Source organism: Oncorhynchus kisutch, linkage group LG6 (assembly GCF_002021735.2).
Source record: "Oncorhynchus kisutch isolate 150728-3 linkage group LG6, Okis_V2, whole genome shotgun sequence".
NCBI lineage: Eukaryota > Metazoa > Chordata > Actinopteri > Salmoniformes > Salmonidae > Oncorhynchus > Oncorhynchus kisutch.
The window spans coordinates 2,409,057-2,421,707 of NC_034179.2; the positions used below are offsets into that span (position 1 = coordinate 2,409,057).

General features: G+C 48.9%; 1 protein-coding gene across 2 annotated transcripts in view; it reads right to left on the reverse strand.

Moving 5' to 3' along the window:
* The window catches only part of lpar1 (lysophosphatidic acid receptor 1), a 107,346-nt gene that overhangs the window by 52,678 nt on the left and 42,017 nt on the right, over positions 1-12,651 (reverse strand). For both annotated transcript variants that reach the window (XR_004210163.1, XM_031826004.1), the window contains exon 2: positions 10,925-11,684. Coding sequence is in view for 1 of the 2 variants with exons in the window: in XM_031826004.1 (XP_031681864.1) it covers positions 10,925-11,663 (739 nt within the window). In the remaining variant the exon portion in view is untranslated. The remainder of the gene's footprint in view (positions 1-10,924; positions 11,685-12,651) is intronic.

Below are 12,651 nucleotides of genomic sequence, written 5' to 3' on the forward strand. Positions count from 1 at the left end.
GGGTTGAGAAGGGTGGTGAGGGGTTGAGAAGGGTTGAGAAGGCTGGGTGAGGGGTTGAGAAGGGTGGTGAGGGGTTGAGAAGGGTGGTGAGGGTGAGAAGGGTGGTGAGGGGTTGAGAAGGGTGGTGAGGGGTTGAGAAGGTGTTGAGGGGTTGAGAGGGTGGTGAGGGGTTGAGAAGGGTGGTGAGGGGTTGAGAAGGGGTTGAGAAGGGTGGTGAAGGGTTGAGAAGGGTGGTGAGGGTTGAGAAGGGTGTGTGGGGTTGAGAAGGGTTGAGAAGGGTGGTGAGGGGTTGAGAAGTGTGGTGAGGGGTTGAGAAGTGTGGTGAGGGGTTGAGAAGGGTTGTGAGGGGTTGAGAAGGGTGGTGAGGGGTTGAGAAGGGTGGTGAGGTGTGGTGCAGGGTTGAGAAGGGTGTTGAGGGGTAGAGAAGGGTTGAGAAGGGTTGAGAAGGGTTGAGAAGGCTGGTGAGGGGTTGAGAAGGGTGGTGAGGGGTTGAGAAGGGTGGTGAGGCGGTTGAAGGGTGGTGAGGCGTTGAAGGGTGGTGAGGGTTTGAGAAGGTGTGGTGAAGGGGTTGAGAAGGGTGGTGAGGGGTGGGAAGGGGTGAGAAGGGTGGTTGAGGGGTTGAGAAGGGTGAGGTTGGTGAGGGTTGAGAAGGGTGGTGAGGTGTTGAGAAGGGTGGTGAGGGTTGAGAAGGGTGGTTGAGGGGTGAGAAGGGTGTTTGGGGTGGGTTGAGAAGGGTGTGTGAGCGGGTTGAGAAGGGTGGTGAGGGGTTGAGAAGGGTGGTGAGGGGTTGAGAAGGGTTGAGAAGGGTGGTGCAGGGTTGAGAAGGGTGGTGAGGGGGTGAGAAGGGTTGAGAAGGGTGGTGAAGGTTTGAGAAGGGTTGAGAAGGGTGGTGAGAGGTTGAGAAGGGTGTTGAGGGGTTGAGAAGGGTGGTGAGGGGTTGAGAAGGGTTGAGAGGGGTGGTGCGGGTTGGGAAGGATGGTGAGGGGGGTGAGAGGGGTGGTGAGGGGTTGAGAAGGGTGGTGAGGGGTTGAGAAGGGTTGAGAAGGCTGGTGAGGGGTTGAGAAGGGTGGTGAGGGGTTGAGAAGGGTGGTGAGGGGTTGAGAAGGGTGGTGAGGGGTTGAGAAGGGTGTTGAGGGGTTGAGAAGGGTGGTGAGGGGTTGAGAAGGGTGGTGAGGGGTTGAGAAGGGTTGAGAAGGGTGGTGAAGGGTTGAGAAGGGTGGTGAGGGGTTGAGAAGGGTGGTGTGGGGTTGAGAAGGGTTGAGAAGGGTGGTGCGGGGTTGAGAAGTGTGGTGAGGGGTTGAGAAGTGTGGTGAGGGGTTGAGAAGGGTTGTGAGGGGTTGAGAAGGGTGGTGAGGGGTTGAGAAGGGTGGTGAGGTGTGGTGCAGGGTTGAGAAGGGTGTTGAGGGGTAGAGAAGGGTTGAGAAGGGTTGAGAAGGGTTGAGAAGGCTGGTGAGGGGTTGAGAAGGGTGGTGAGGGGTTGAGAAGGGTGGTGAGGGGTTGAGAAGGGTGGTGAGGCGTTGAAGGGTGGTGAGGGGTTGAGAAGGGTGGTGAAGGGTTGAGAAGGGTGGTGAGGGGTTGAGAAGGGTGGTGAGGGGTTGAGAAGGGTTGAGAGGGTGGTGAGGGGTTGAGAAGGGTGGTGAGGTGTTGAGAAGGGTGGTGAGGGGTTGAGAAGGGTGGTGAGGGGTTGAGAAGGGTGGTGAGGGGTTTGAGAAGGGTTGAGAAGGGTGGTGAAGGGTGGTGAGGGGTAGAAAAGGGTTGAGAGGGTTGAGAAGGGTGGAGAGGGTGGTGAGGGATTGAGAAGGGTGTTGAGAAGAGTGTTGAGGGGTTGAGAAGGGTGGTGAGGGGTTGAGAAGGTTGAGAAGGGTGGTGAAGGGTTGAGAAGGGTGGTGAGGGGTTGAGAAGGGTGGTGAGGGGTTGAGAAGGGTGTTGAGGGGTTGAGAAGGGTGATGAGGGTTTGAGAAGGGTGGTGAGGGTTTGAGAAGGTGGTGAGGGTTTGAGAAGGGTTTGAGAAGGGTGGTGAGGGGTTGAGAAGGGTGGTGAGGGTTTGAGAAGGGTGGTGGAGGGTTGGGCAGGGTGGTGAGGGGTTGAGAAGGGTGGTGAGGGGTTGAGAAGGGTGGTGAGGGGGTTGAGAAGGGTGGTGATGGGTTGAGAAGGGTTTTTGAGGGTTTGAGAAGGGTGGTGAGGGTTTGATAAGGGTGGTGAGGGGTTGAGAAGGGTTGAGAAGGGTTGAGAAGGGGTGGTGAGGGATTGAGAAGGGTGGTGAGGGGTTGAGAAGTGTTGAGAAGGGTAGTGAAAGGTTGAGAAGGGTGGTAGGAGTTGAGAAGGGTGGTGAGGGGTTGAGAACGGTGTTGAGGGGTTGAGAAGGGTGGTGAGGGTTTGAGAAGGGTGGTGAGGGGTTGAGAAGGGTTGAGACGGGTGGTGAGAAGGGTGGTGAGGGGTTGAGAAGGGTGGTGAGGTGTTGAGAAGGGTGGTGAGAGTTTGAGAAGGGTGGTGGGGGGGTTGAAAAGGGTGGTAGGGGGTTGAGAAGGGTGGTGAGGTGTTGAGAAGGGTGGTGATGGGTTGAGAAGGGTGGTGAAGGGTTGAGAAGGGTGGTGAGGGTTTGAGAAGGGTGGTGAGGGGTTGAGAAGGGTTGAGACGGGTGGTGAGAAGGGTGGTGAGGTGTTGAGAAGGGTGGTGAGGGGTTGAGAAGGGTGGTGAGGGTTTGAGAAGGGTGGTGAGGAGTTGAGAGAGGAGTTGAGAAGGGTGGTGAGGGGTTGAGAAGGGTGGTGAGGGGTTGAGAAGGGTGGTGAGGAATTTGAGAAGGGTTGAGAAGGGTGGTGAAGGGTTGAGAAGGGTGGTGAGGGGTTGAGAAGGGTGGTGAGGGGTTGAGAAGGGTGGTGAGGGGTGAGAAGGGTGGTGAGGGGTTGAGAAGCGTTGAGAAGGGTAGTGAGGGGTTGAGAAGGGTAATGAGGGGTTGAGAAGGGTGGTGGGTGGTTGAGGAGTGTGGTGAGGGGTTGAGAAGTGTTGAGAAGGGTGGTTAAGGGTTGAGAAGGGTGGGGAGGGGTTGAGAAGGGTGGTGAGGGGTTGAGAAGGGTGTTGAGGGGTTGAGAAGGGTGATGAGGGTTTGAGAAGGGTGGTGAGGGTTTGAGAAGGGTGGTGAGGGTTTGAGAAGGGTTGAGAAGGGTGGTGAGGGGTTGAGAAGGGTGGTGAGGGTTTGAGAAGGGTGGTGGAGGGTTGGGCAGGGTGGTGAGGGGTTGAGAAGGGTGGTGAGGGGTTGAGAAGGGTGGTGAGGGGTTGAGAAGGGTGGTGATGGGTTGAGAAGGGTTTTGAGGGTTTGAGAAGGGTGGTGAGGGTTTGATAAGGGTGGTGAGGGGTTGAGAAGGGTTGAGAAGGGTGGTGAGGGATTGAGAAGGGTGGTGAGGGGTCGAGAAGTGTTGAGAAGGGTAGTGAAAGGTTGAGAAGGGTGGTAGGAGTTGAGAAGGGTGGTGAGGGGTTGAGAACGGTGTTGAGGGGTTGAGAAGGGTGGTGAGGGTTTGAGAAGGGTGGTGAGGGGTTGAGAAGGGTTGAGACGGGTGGTGAGAAGGGTGGTGAGGTGTTGAGAAGGGTGGTGAGGCGTTGAGAAGGGTGGTGAGAGTTTGAGAAGGGTGGTGGGGGGGTTGAGAAGGGTGGTAGGGGTTGGGAAGGGTGGTGAGGTGTTGAGAAGGGTGGTGAGGGTTGAGAAGGGTGGTGAGGGGTTGAGAAGGGTGGTGAGGGTTTGAGAAGGGTGGTGAGGGGTTGAGAAGGGTTGAGACGGGTGGTGAGAAGGGTGGTGAGGTGTTGAGAAGGGTGGTGAGGGGTTGAGAAGGGTGGTGAGGGTTTGAGAAGGGTGGTGAGGAGTTGAGAGAGGAGTTGAGAAGGGTGGTGAGGGGTTGAGAAGGGTGGTGAGGGGTTGAGAAGGGTGGTGAGGATTTGAGAAGGGTTGAGAAGGGTGGTGAAGGGTTGAGAAGGGTGGTGAGGGGGGTTGAGAAGGGTGGTGAGGGGTTGAGAAGGGTGGTGAGGGGTTGAGAAGGGTGGTGAGGGGTTGAGAAGCGTCGAGAAGGGTAGTGAGGGGTTGAGAAGGGTAATGAGGGGTTGAGAAGGGTGGTGAGGGGTTGAGGAGGGTGGTGAGGGGTTGAGAAGTGTTGAGAAGGGTGGTGAAGGGGTTGAGAAGGGTGGTGAGGGGTTGAGAAGGGTGGTGAGGGGTTGAGAAGGGTGTTGAGGGGTTGAGAAGAGTGGTGAGGGTTTGATAAGGGTGGTGAGGGGTTGAGAAGGGTTGAGAAGGGTTGAGAAGGGTGGTGAGGGATTGAGAAGGGTGGTGAGGGGTTGAGAAGTGTTGAGAAGGGTAGTGAAAGGTTGAGAAGGGTGGTGAGGGGTTGAGAAGGGTGGTAGGAGTTGAGAAGGGTGGTGAGGGGTTGAGAACGGTGTTGAGGGGTTGAGAAGGGTGGTGAGGGTTTGAGAAGGGTGGTGAGGGGTTGAGAAGGGTTGAGACGGGTGGTGAGAAGGGTGGTGAGGGGTTGAGAAGGGTGGTGAGGCGTTGAGAAGGGTGGTGAGAGTTTGAGAAGGGTGGTGGGGGGGTTGAGAAGGGTGGTAGGGGGTTGAGAAGGGTGGTGAGGTGTTGAGAAGGGTGGTAAGGGGTTGAGAAGGGTGGTGAGGGGTTGAGAAGGGTGGTGAGGGTTTGAGAAGGGTGATGAGGGGTTGAGAAGGGTTGAGACGGGTGGTGAGAAGGGTGGTGAGGGGTTGAGAAGGGTGGTGAGGGGTTGAGAAGGGTGGTGAGGGTTTGAGAAGGGTGGTGAGGAGTTGAGAGAGGAGTTGAGAAGGGTGGTGAGGGGTTGAGAAGGGTGGTGAGGGGTTGAGAAGGGTGGTGAGGATTTGAGAAGGGTTGAGAAGGGTGGTGAAGGGTTGAGAAGGGTGGTGAGGGGTTGAGAAGGGTGGTGAGGAGTTGAGAAGGGTGGTGAGGGGTTGAGAAGCGTCGAGAAGGGTAGTGAGGGGTTGAGAAGGGTAATGAGGGGTTGAGAAGGGTGGTGAGGGGTTGAGGAGGGTGGTGAGGGGTTGAGAAGTGTTGAGAAGGGTGGTGAAGGGTTGAGAAGGGTGGTGTAGGGTTGAGAAGGGTGGTGAGGGGTTGAGAAGGGGGTTGAGGGGTTGAGAAGGGTGGTGAGGGTTTGAGAAGGGTGGTGAGGGGTTGAGAAGGGTTGAGAAGGGTGGTGAGGGGTTGAGATGGGTGGTGAGGGGTTGAGAAGGGTGTTGAGGGTTTGAGAAGGGTGGTGAGGGGTTGGGAAGGGTGGTGAGGGGTGGTGAGGGGTTGAGAAGGGTGGTCAGGGTTTGAGAAGGGTGGTGAGGGGTTGAGAAGGGTGGTGAGGGGTTGAGAAGGGTGTTGAGGGGTTGAGAAGGGTGGTGAGGGGTTGAGAAGGGTGTTGAGGGGTTGAGAAGGGTGGTGAGGGGTTGAGAAGGGTGGTGAGGGGTTGAGATCATGCTAACAATATAACTGATAAAATGTATGCCATTCCTTCCGGCTCCATGTTATTAAAAGGTCAACAGGTATTCCACTGGAATAGTAAGGCAGACATATCACATCTAACCAACGTTTTGGTCAGTATTGCCCTGGGCAACCTTAGGAGGAGAGGAGAGGACATGTATGAAATTTATCAAAACACTTCTTGGTCATGTTCAGGTGAGAGTTTTGTATCTGGATGGTCCTTAGTGTGTTTTGGCTGGACAGCGTCGTTTCTGCTGGTTTGGTTTGGTGAGCAACCATTTTGTGACCATGCTGTCTTGAAGAAATGTTTGATGTGTGGTCAGTTGTTCTGAATGATATGTGTTGAGTTTGACCACCAGTGAGTTTATTTATGTGACAATATTCAAGATGTTCATTATTTAAAGCCACTGCAATAATGCACATTTGTTTTCAGTTGGTTTGATTGGAGAGGATTTGCTGGTTTGAGGAACAGGCAGTTTATTGGCAGCGACCTCCAATAAGGTGACTGGTTACCTCTTCAGGATCGGTGGGTCCCCCTTGGGACGGCTGAGCTAATGTAAGCTAATGTGATTAACATAAGGTTGAAAGTAACAAGAGAATGTCCCATGACACAGATGTCCCGTGACATCTGATATTGGCAGAAAGCTTAAATTCTTGATAATCTAACTGCACTGTCCAATATACAGTAGCCATTACAGTAAAATAATGCCATGCTATTTTTTGAAGAGAGTGCACAGTTATGAACTTGAAAATGTATTAATAAACCAATTTGGCATCACAAGTTAAAGAAACCAACCAGTCAGTAAGACAGACGTTACCTTTACAGTAGTAGCTAAGCTAAAAACACCACCAACTAGTTTAGGGATGAGCAAAAAAATTACATTAGAAATTACTTAGCTAGCTAGCAACTACTTTGAATTGTTGGAGCTTTCCTGTCCATGGTGGAAAGATGGTGTGAACAAAACCCTGTTTAAACCAGTCCCCAAAGTGATCACTGGACACGGGCAACTGCAGCTGGTGAATGACTTCGGGCATCGTTTCGACACCAGAATGTGGGCCTGCAGCCTGACAGCTCCATCGCAGAAAATAGTGGAAATGTGAAGTGTATCTAACTGGAACGTTATTGCACCCGGGTACAATGCACTTCATTTTGGCCAACTTCACTCAGTTACTCGACTACTAACGTTATTCGCCTTAATTTACTTTACTTCAGAGATTACTAAGCGCTAGCCGAGCTAGCTACCATCTCTTTGGCCAACATTACTGAGTTACTCGACTATTAACTTTATTCGCCTTAATTTACTTTACTTCAGAGATTACTAACCGCTAGCCGAGCTAGCTACCATCTCTTTGGCCAACATCACTGAGTTACTTGACTACTAACGTTATTCGCCTTAATTTACTTTACTTCAGAGATTACTAACCGCTAGCCGAGCTAGCTACCATCTCTTTGGCCAACATCACTGAGTTACTCAACTACTAACATTATTCACTTAGCCAGACATTAAATTACTTTAGCTACTCATCTCTTTGTTTACTTCCTTTCATTCTGATTTCCTTTATTGAATACCAATAGTAAGACACTACATCTTCCTGCCTCCTATAATTATTAATTTTAGAACCACGAAGAAGATAATTTACCGGATTAAAGACTATTTGGAAGACGTATGCGCTAGTTATTTATACTTTAAAATAAAAAAACACATATTTGACAATGAAAATGACCAGACACCAATTGTTGTTTATGTAACAATAAATACACATTTCTGTATGCATTTTAGGTAATTTGGAAACTGAGCATTTTCATTTAAAAATACTGACATCTAATTACTCAAACAATGGACCTAAAAACTGTCTGGTGTACTGACAATATGTATGAATTTACCTTTGTATTATTTTATTGAGTTTGTCCATGATGCCTATGTTTTGTCCATTTGAAATATATGATCATAGGAAGTCAAAAGTCAGTAAACCACGGCCATATGGCATAAGAAATGTCCAAATGGCATTTATACTGACCAAATGATATACAGTTGAAGTCGGAAGTTTACATACACTTAGGTTGGAGTCAATAAAACTTGTTTTTCAACCACTCCACAAATGTATTGTTAACAAACAAATAGTTTTAGCAAGTTGGTTAGGATTTCTACTTTGTATATATATATATATATATATATATATATGACACAAGTAATTTTTCCAACAATTGTTTACAGACCGATTATTTCACTTATAATTTTATGTATCACAATTCCAGTGGGTCAGAAGTTTACATACACTAAGTTGACTGCCTTTAAACAGCTTGGAAAATTCCAGAAAATTATATCATGGCTTTAGAAACTTCTGATAGGCTAATTGACATAATTTGAGTCAATTGTAGATGTACCTCTGGATGTATTTCAAGGCCTACCTTCAAACTCGGTGCCTCTTTGCTTGGGAAAATCAAAAGAAATCAGCCAAGACCTCCAAAAATAGTTTTTGGACCTACACAAGTCTGGTTCATTCTTGGGAGCCATTTCCAAACGCCTGAAGGTACCACGTTCATCTGTACAAACAATAGTACGCAAGTATAAACACCATGGGACCAAGCAGCCGTCATACCGCTCAGGAAGGAGATGCATTCTGTCTCCTAGAGATGAATGTACTTTAGTGTGAAAAGTGTAAATCAATCCCAGAACAACAGCAAAGGACCTTGTGAAGATGCTGGAGGAAACGGGTACAAAAGTATCTATATCCACAGTAAAACAAATCCTATATTGACATAACCTGAAAGGCTGCTCAGCAAGGAAGAAGCCACTGCTCCAAAACTGCTATAAAAAAGCTAGACTACGGTTTGCAATAATTAACAAAATTTTGGAGGTTTTTTTGTATAAAAAACATTTGTTTCTGTTTTTAGAGGGAGAGAAATGCTGAGACAATTGTGCGCTGCCCATAAATGCCAAAATATAGTCCTGCCAATATCCATAATGGCACTTGACCGAGTGTGTTTAAAAGAGTATTTTCCAGTAAGCAGGGATTGTCCTGTAATCGTGCGACAAGTGTTTGAAAACCTGTTTTCAAAATGCCACCAGCTAGCTGTCCATCACTACTCTAATTAAAAACACAGCATCTTGTTTACATTCTTTATTGTAACCACAATGTCACAAATTATTTGTATCTACCTTTCCAATTACTTTACGAGTTTGGGATTTACAAATGTGTGCTTTTCATGTAATTTTTCGTTAAATCCAGTTCAGATTGAAGTATAACTGTTGAGTGACACCTTTTAATATTTAATAATATCTGCCCTCTGAATTCATATCGAAGGGGCAATTTGTTTGTTTTAGTTTGAATGTGTAGACACTAAGAACAGCAGGAACGTTTCCCTAGTCAGCGCCGTTCTTAGTGCCCCTTAAAGTGTTGCCAGTGTGGCAGGGTGGGGGTCCACCCCCTACCCTCCCCCTTCCTCCTCCTCCCTTCCCCATGGTCCGTCTCCTGTGCACGGCTCTGCGGCCCATCCCACGGCCCGTCCTGCGATCCATCCCGTGTCCCATCCCGTGTCCCCTGCCCTCCCCCTTCCTCCTCCTCCCTTCCCCATGGCCCGTCGACCCATCCCGTGTCCCATCCCGTGTCCTATCCCGCGTCCCATCCCGCGTCCCATCCCGCGCCCGCGTCCCATCCCGCATCCCATCCCGTGTCCATCTCGTGTCCCATCCCGCGTCCCATCCCGCACCCACGTCCCATCCCGCATCCCGCGCCCGCAGGTATTGAACCAGCATCTGTTACAACCCAACTTACACTGCTATGCAGTGTCTGAGACCGTGGCACCACTCAGGTGCCACACAATGTGACCGGTCGGGAGAGGGCTACAATACTACAGTAAGAGCAAAATAATCCTAACAAAATAAAATCATAAAAACCTCAGTGTAACAGCAGTTTTAGTAAGTAATACTGAAGTCATGCACAATTATCAGTTTCTACTTAGGCTTATGTTGCTCATTCATTGACAGTTAGAGACACAGTAGGACCCAAAACATAACCAGTGCTCTAACTCCCGTTCGCACTGGTGTGGAGTAATGACGTAGTGACGCAGGGTACCGTACTAAACCACTAATTACCTCTAAATTCAGCAGCATAATCCCAATTTGTTTTGCGGAGCAACCACTGTACCTTCTCCCTTTTCCACTTGCCTCCCAGCGTTAACTTTCTTCAGGTATTCTCACTTTTTTCAGATATTTTCTGAACAGCTTCTCACTTCTTTCAGGTATTTTCTGAACAGCTTCTCACTTCTTTGTTTCTCCAGAAATTCAACAAATGACAGTTGGAACGCCACAGCCGATAAAAGGCGTGTTTGTTGTTGCTAAGCTACCAGGTACAGTGCTTTTTTGCTAGCGGTTTGGCGAGCCTTCATGCACAGGGAATACAAAACGTAATAATGTCTGAAAGAATTATATGGATTTCCTATTTGTCAAATGATTGAGCATGTGCTGAAAACTCAGAAATGCATCAGAAATCGTCCTTATTTTTAGAATATCATAAACCAAATCAAGATTAGGAAATGGACCTCAGCCAAGAGAAGCGTGTCTGGAATCAATATAGCTTCATATCTTGAATGTGCTGAGAAAACACAGATATGTGATGTATTCAGTCAGTATTCGTCAACATGAAGAGAGAATACAGATATGTGATGTATTCAGTCAGTATTCGTCAACATGAAGAGAGAACACAGAGTGCCACATATCTCAGGGTATTGAACGAGTTCATATCCACCCACAGGAAATGTTCATATGTGATATTCTGAGTAATCACAATGTCATAAATGTCTAACAGACATCTGGATTCAGAAAGTCAGCATATGGTGCAAATCCACAAAATTACAAATATACATTGGACATGGTCTGTATTCTGTAGAATATCACAAACATGTCATTTAAAGATATCCCCTGGTATGGACCCTTTTTAATCAGTGGTTCTTACAGTCTTCAGCAGACTGATCATACTGTCTGTTCCTACGTTGTCCTAACTCTAACCTACCCAGTACTAGAATCTAACATATAGTGTCTGTTCCTACGTGGTCCTAACTCTAACCTACCCAGTACTAGAATCTAACATATAGTGTCTGTTCCTACGTTGTCCTAACTCTAAACTACCCAGTACCAGTATCTAACATATAGTGTCTGTTCCTAACTCTAACCTACCCAGTACTAGAATCTAACATATAGTGTCTGTTCCTACGTTGTCCTAACTCTAACCTACCCAGTACTAGAATCTAACATATAGTGTCTGTTCCTACGTTGTCCTAACTCTAAACTACCCAGTACCAGTATCTAACATATAGTGTCTGTTCCTAACTCTAACCTACCCAGTACCAGTATCTAACATATAGTGTCTGTTCCTACCTGGTCCTAACTCTAACCTACCCAGTACCAGTATCTAACACATAGTGTCTGTTGTGAAGGTAGTGGAGGTTCTTACCCAATACGATGACGACAGTCTTCAGCAGACTCATCATGGTGTCTCTGTTCCTGCGTGGCCCAGAGCTGTGTCTGCTCATCCTCATGGTCCTCTGTCTCACGTACATAAAGATGTGAGCGTACAGCACCACCATGACCAGGAAGGTGACCAGGTTGAATACGGCCCAGAACACCAGGTAGGAGTTACAGTACAGCGGAGCCATGCTAGAACACGTGCCAATGTCACAGATACAGTTCCACCCTACCGACGGGATGGCTCCCATGACGATAGACAAGGTCCAGATGACTACAATCACCACCACTACACGCCGGTTGGACATGCGCGTGTGTAGCTGCATGCGGAAAACGGTGATGTGGCGCTCAATGGCGATGGCGAGGAGGTTACACACGGACGCCGTGAGGGACGTGTCGATGAGACCCTGTCGGAGCAGCCACGTGGAGACCGTGAGGCGCCGTGTGTTCGGGCCCGTGTTGAACATCAGGTAGAAATACGCCAGGCCGGCAAAGAAGTCCGCGGCGGCCAGGTTGGCCATCAGGTAGTAAATAGGGAAGTGGAAGCGGCGGTTGACGTATATAGCCACCATGACCAGCAAGTTAGCCAGCATGATGAAGATACATACTGTGATACCCAGCCCCATCACCAGCTTACTGACGGTATTCCACTCTGTAGCCAGGTACTTTCCACTGCGGTTGTAGAAGAAGGCAATGGACTCATTGTAGAAGCACTGTTCCTCCTCCATCTTGAAGGCTGGCTAGGGGATCTGGAGGAGAGGAGACAGGGGTTAGAGGGAGTCACAGTAGGCTAGAGAGAGTGACAGTAGGCTAGAGGGAGTCACAGTAGGTTAGAGAGAGTCACAGTAGGTTAGAGGGAGTCACAGTAGGTTAGAGGGAGTCACAGTAGGTTAGAGAGAGTCACAGTAGGTTAGAGAGAGTCACAGTAGGTTAGAGAGAGTCACAGTAGGCTAGAGAGAGTCACAGTAGGTTAGAGAGAGTCACAGTAGGCTAGAGAGAGTCAAAGTAGGTTAGAGAGAGTCACAGTAGGTTAGAGAGAGTCACAGTAGGCTAGAGAGTCACAGTAGGCTGTTAGGGGGTCTGGAGGAGAGGAGACAGGGGTTAGAGGGAGTCACAGTAGGCTAGAGAGAGTCACAGTAGGCTAGAGAGAGTCACAGTAGGCTAGAGAGAGTCACAGTAGGTTAGAGAGAGTCACAGTAGGTTAGAGAGAGTCACAGTAGGTTGTTAGGGGGTCTGGAGGAGAGGAGACAGGGGTTAGAGGGAGTCACAGTAGGTTAGAGGGAGTCACAGTAGGTTAGAGGGAGTCACAGTAGGTTGTTAGGGGATCTGGAGGAGAGGAGACAGGGGTTAGAGGGAGTCACAGTAGGTTAGAGAGGGTCACAGAAGGTTAGAGGAAGTCACAGAAGGTCAGAGGGAGTCACAGTAGGTTAGAGGGAGTTACAGTAGGTTAGAGGGAGTCACAGTAGGTTGTTAGGGTATCTGAAGGAGAGGAGACGGGTTAGAGAGAGTCAGAGTAGGTTGTTAGGGGGTCTGGAGGAGACAGGGGTTAGAGGGAGTCACAGTAGGGTGTGTTCCCTCAGGCCACTACTCTACTACCACATATTTACAATACAAAATCCATGTGTGTACAGAGTCCGTGTCTTTTAAAACATATTTTTCTATGTTTATAATTATTTATTCCAAAACACACAAGGAAGCGGTAACATTATAGTATTA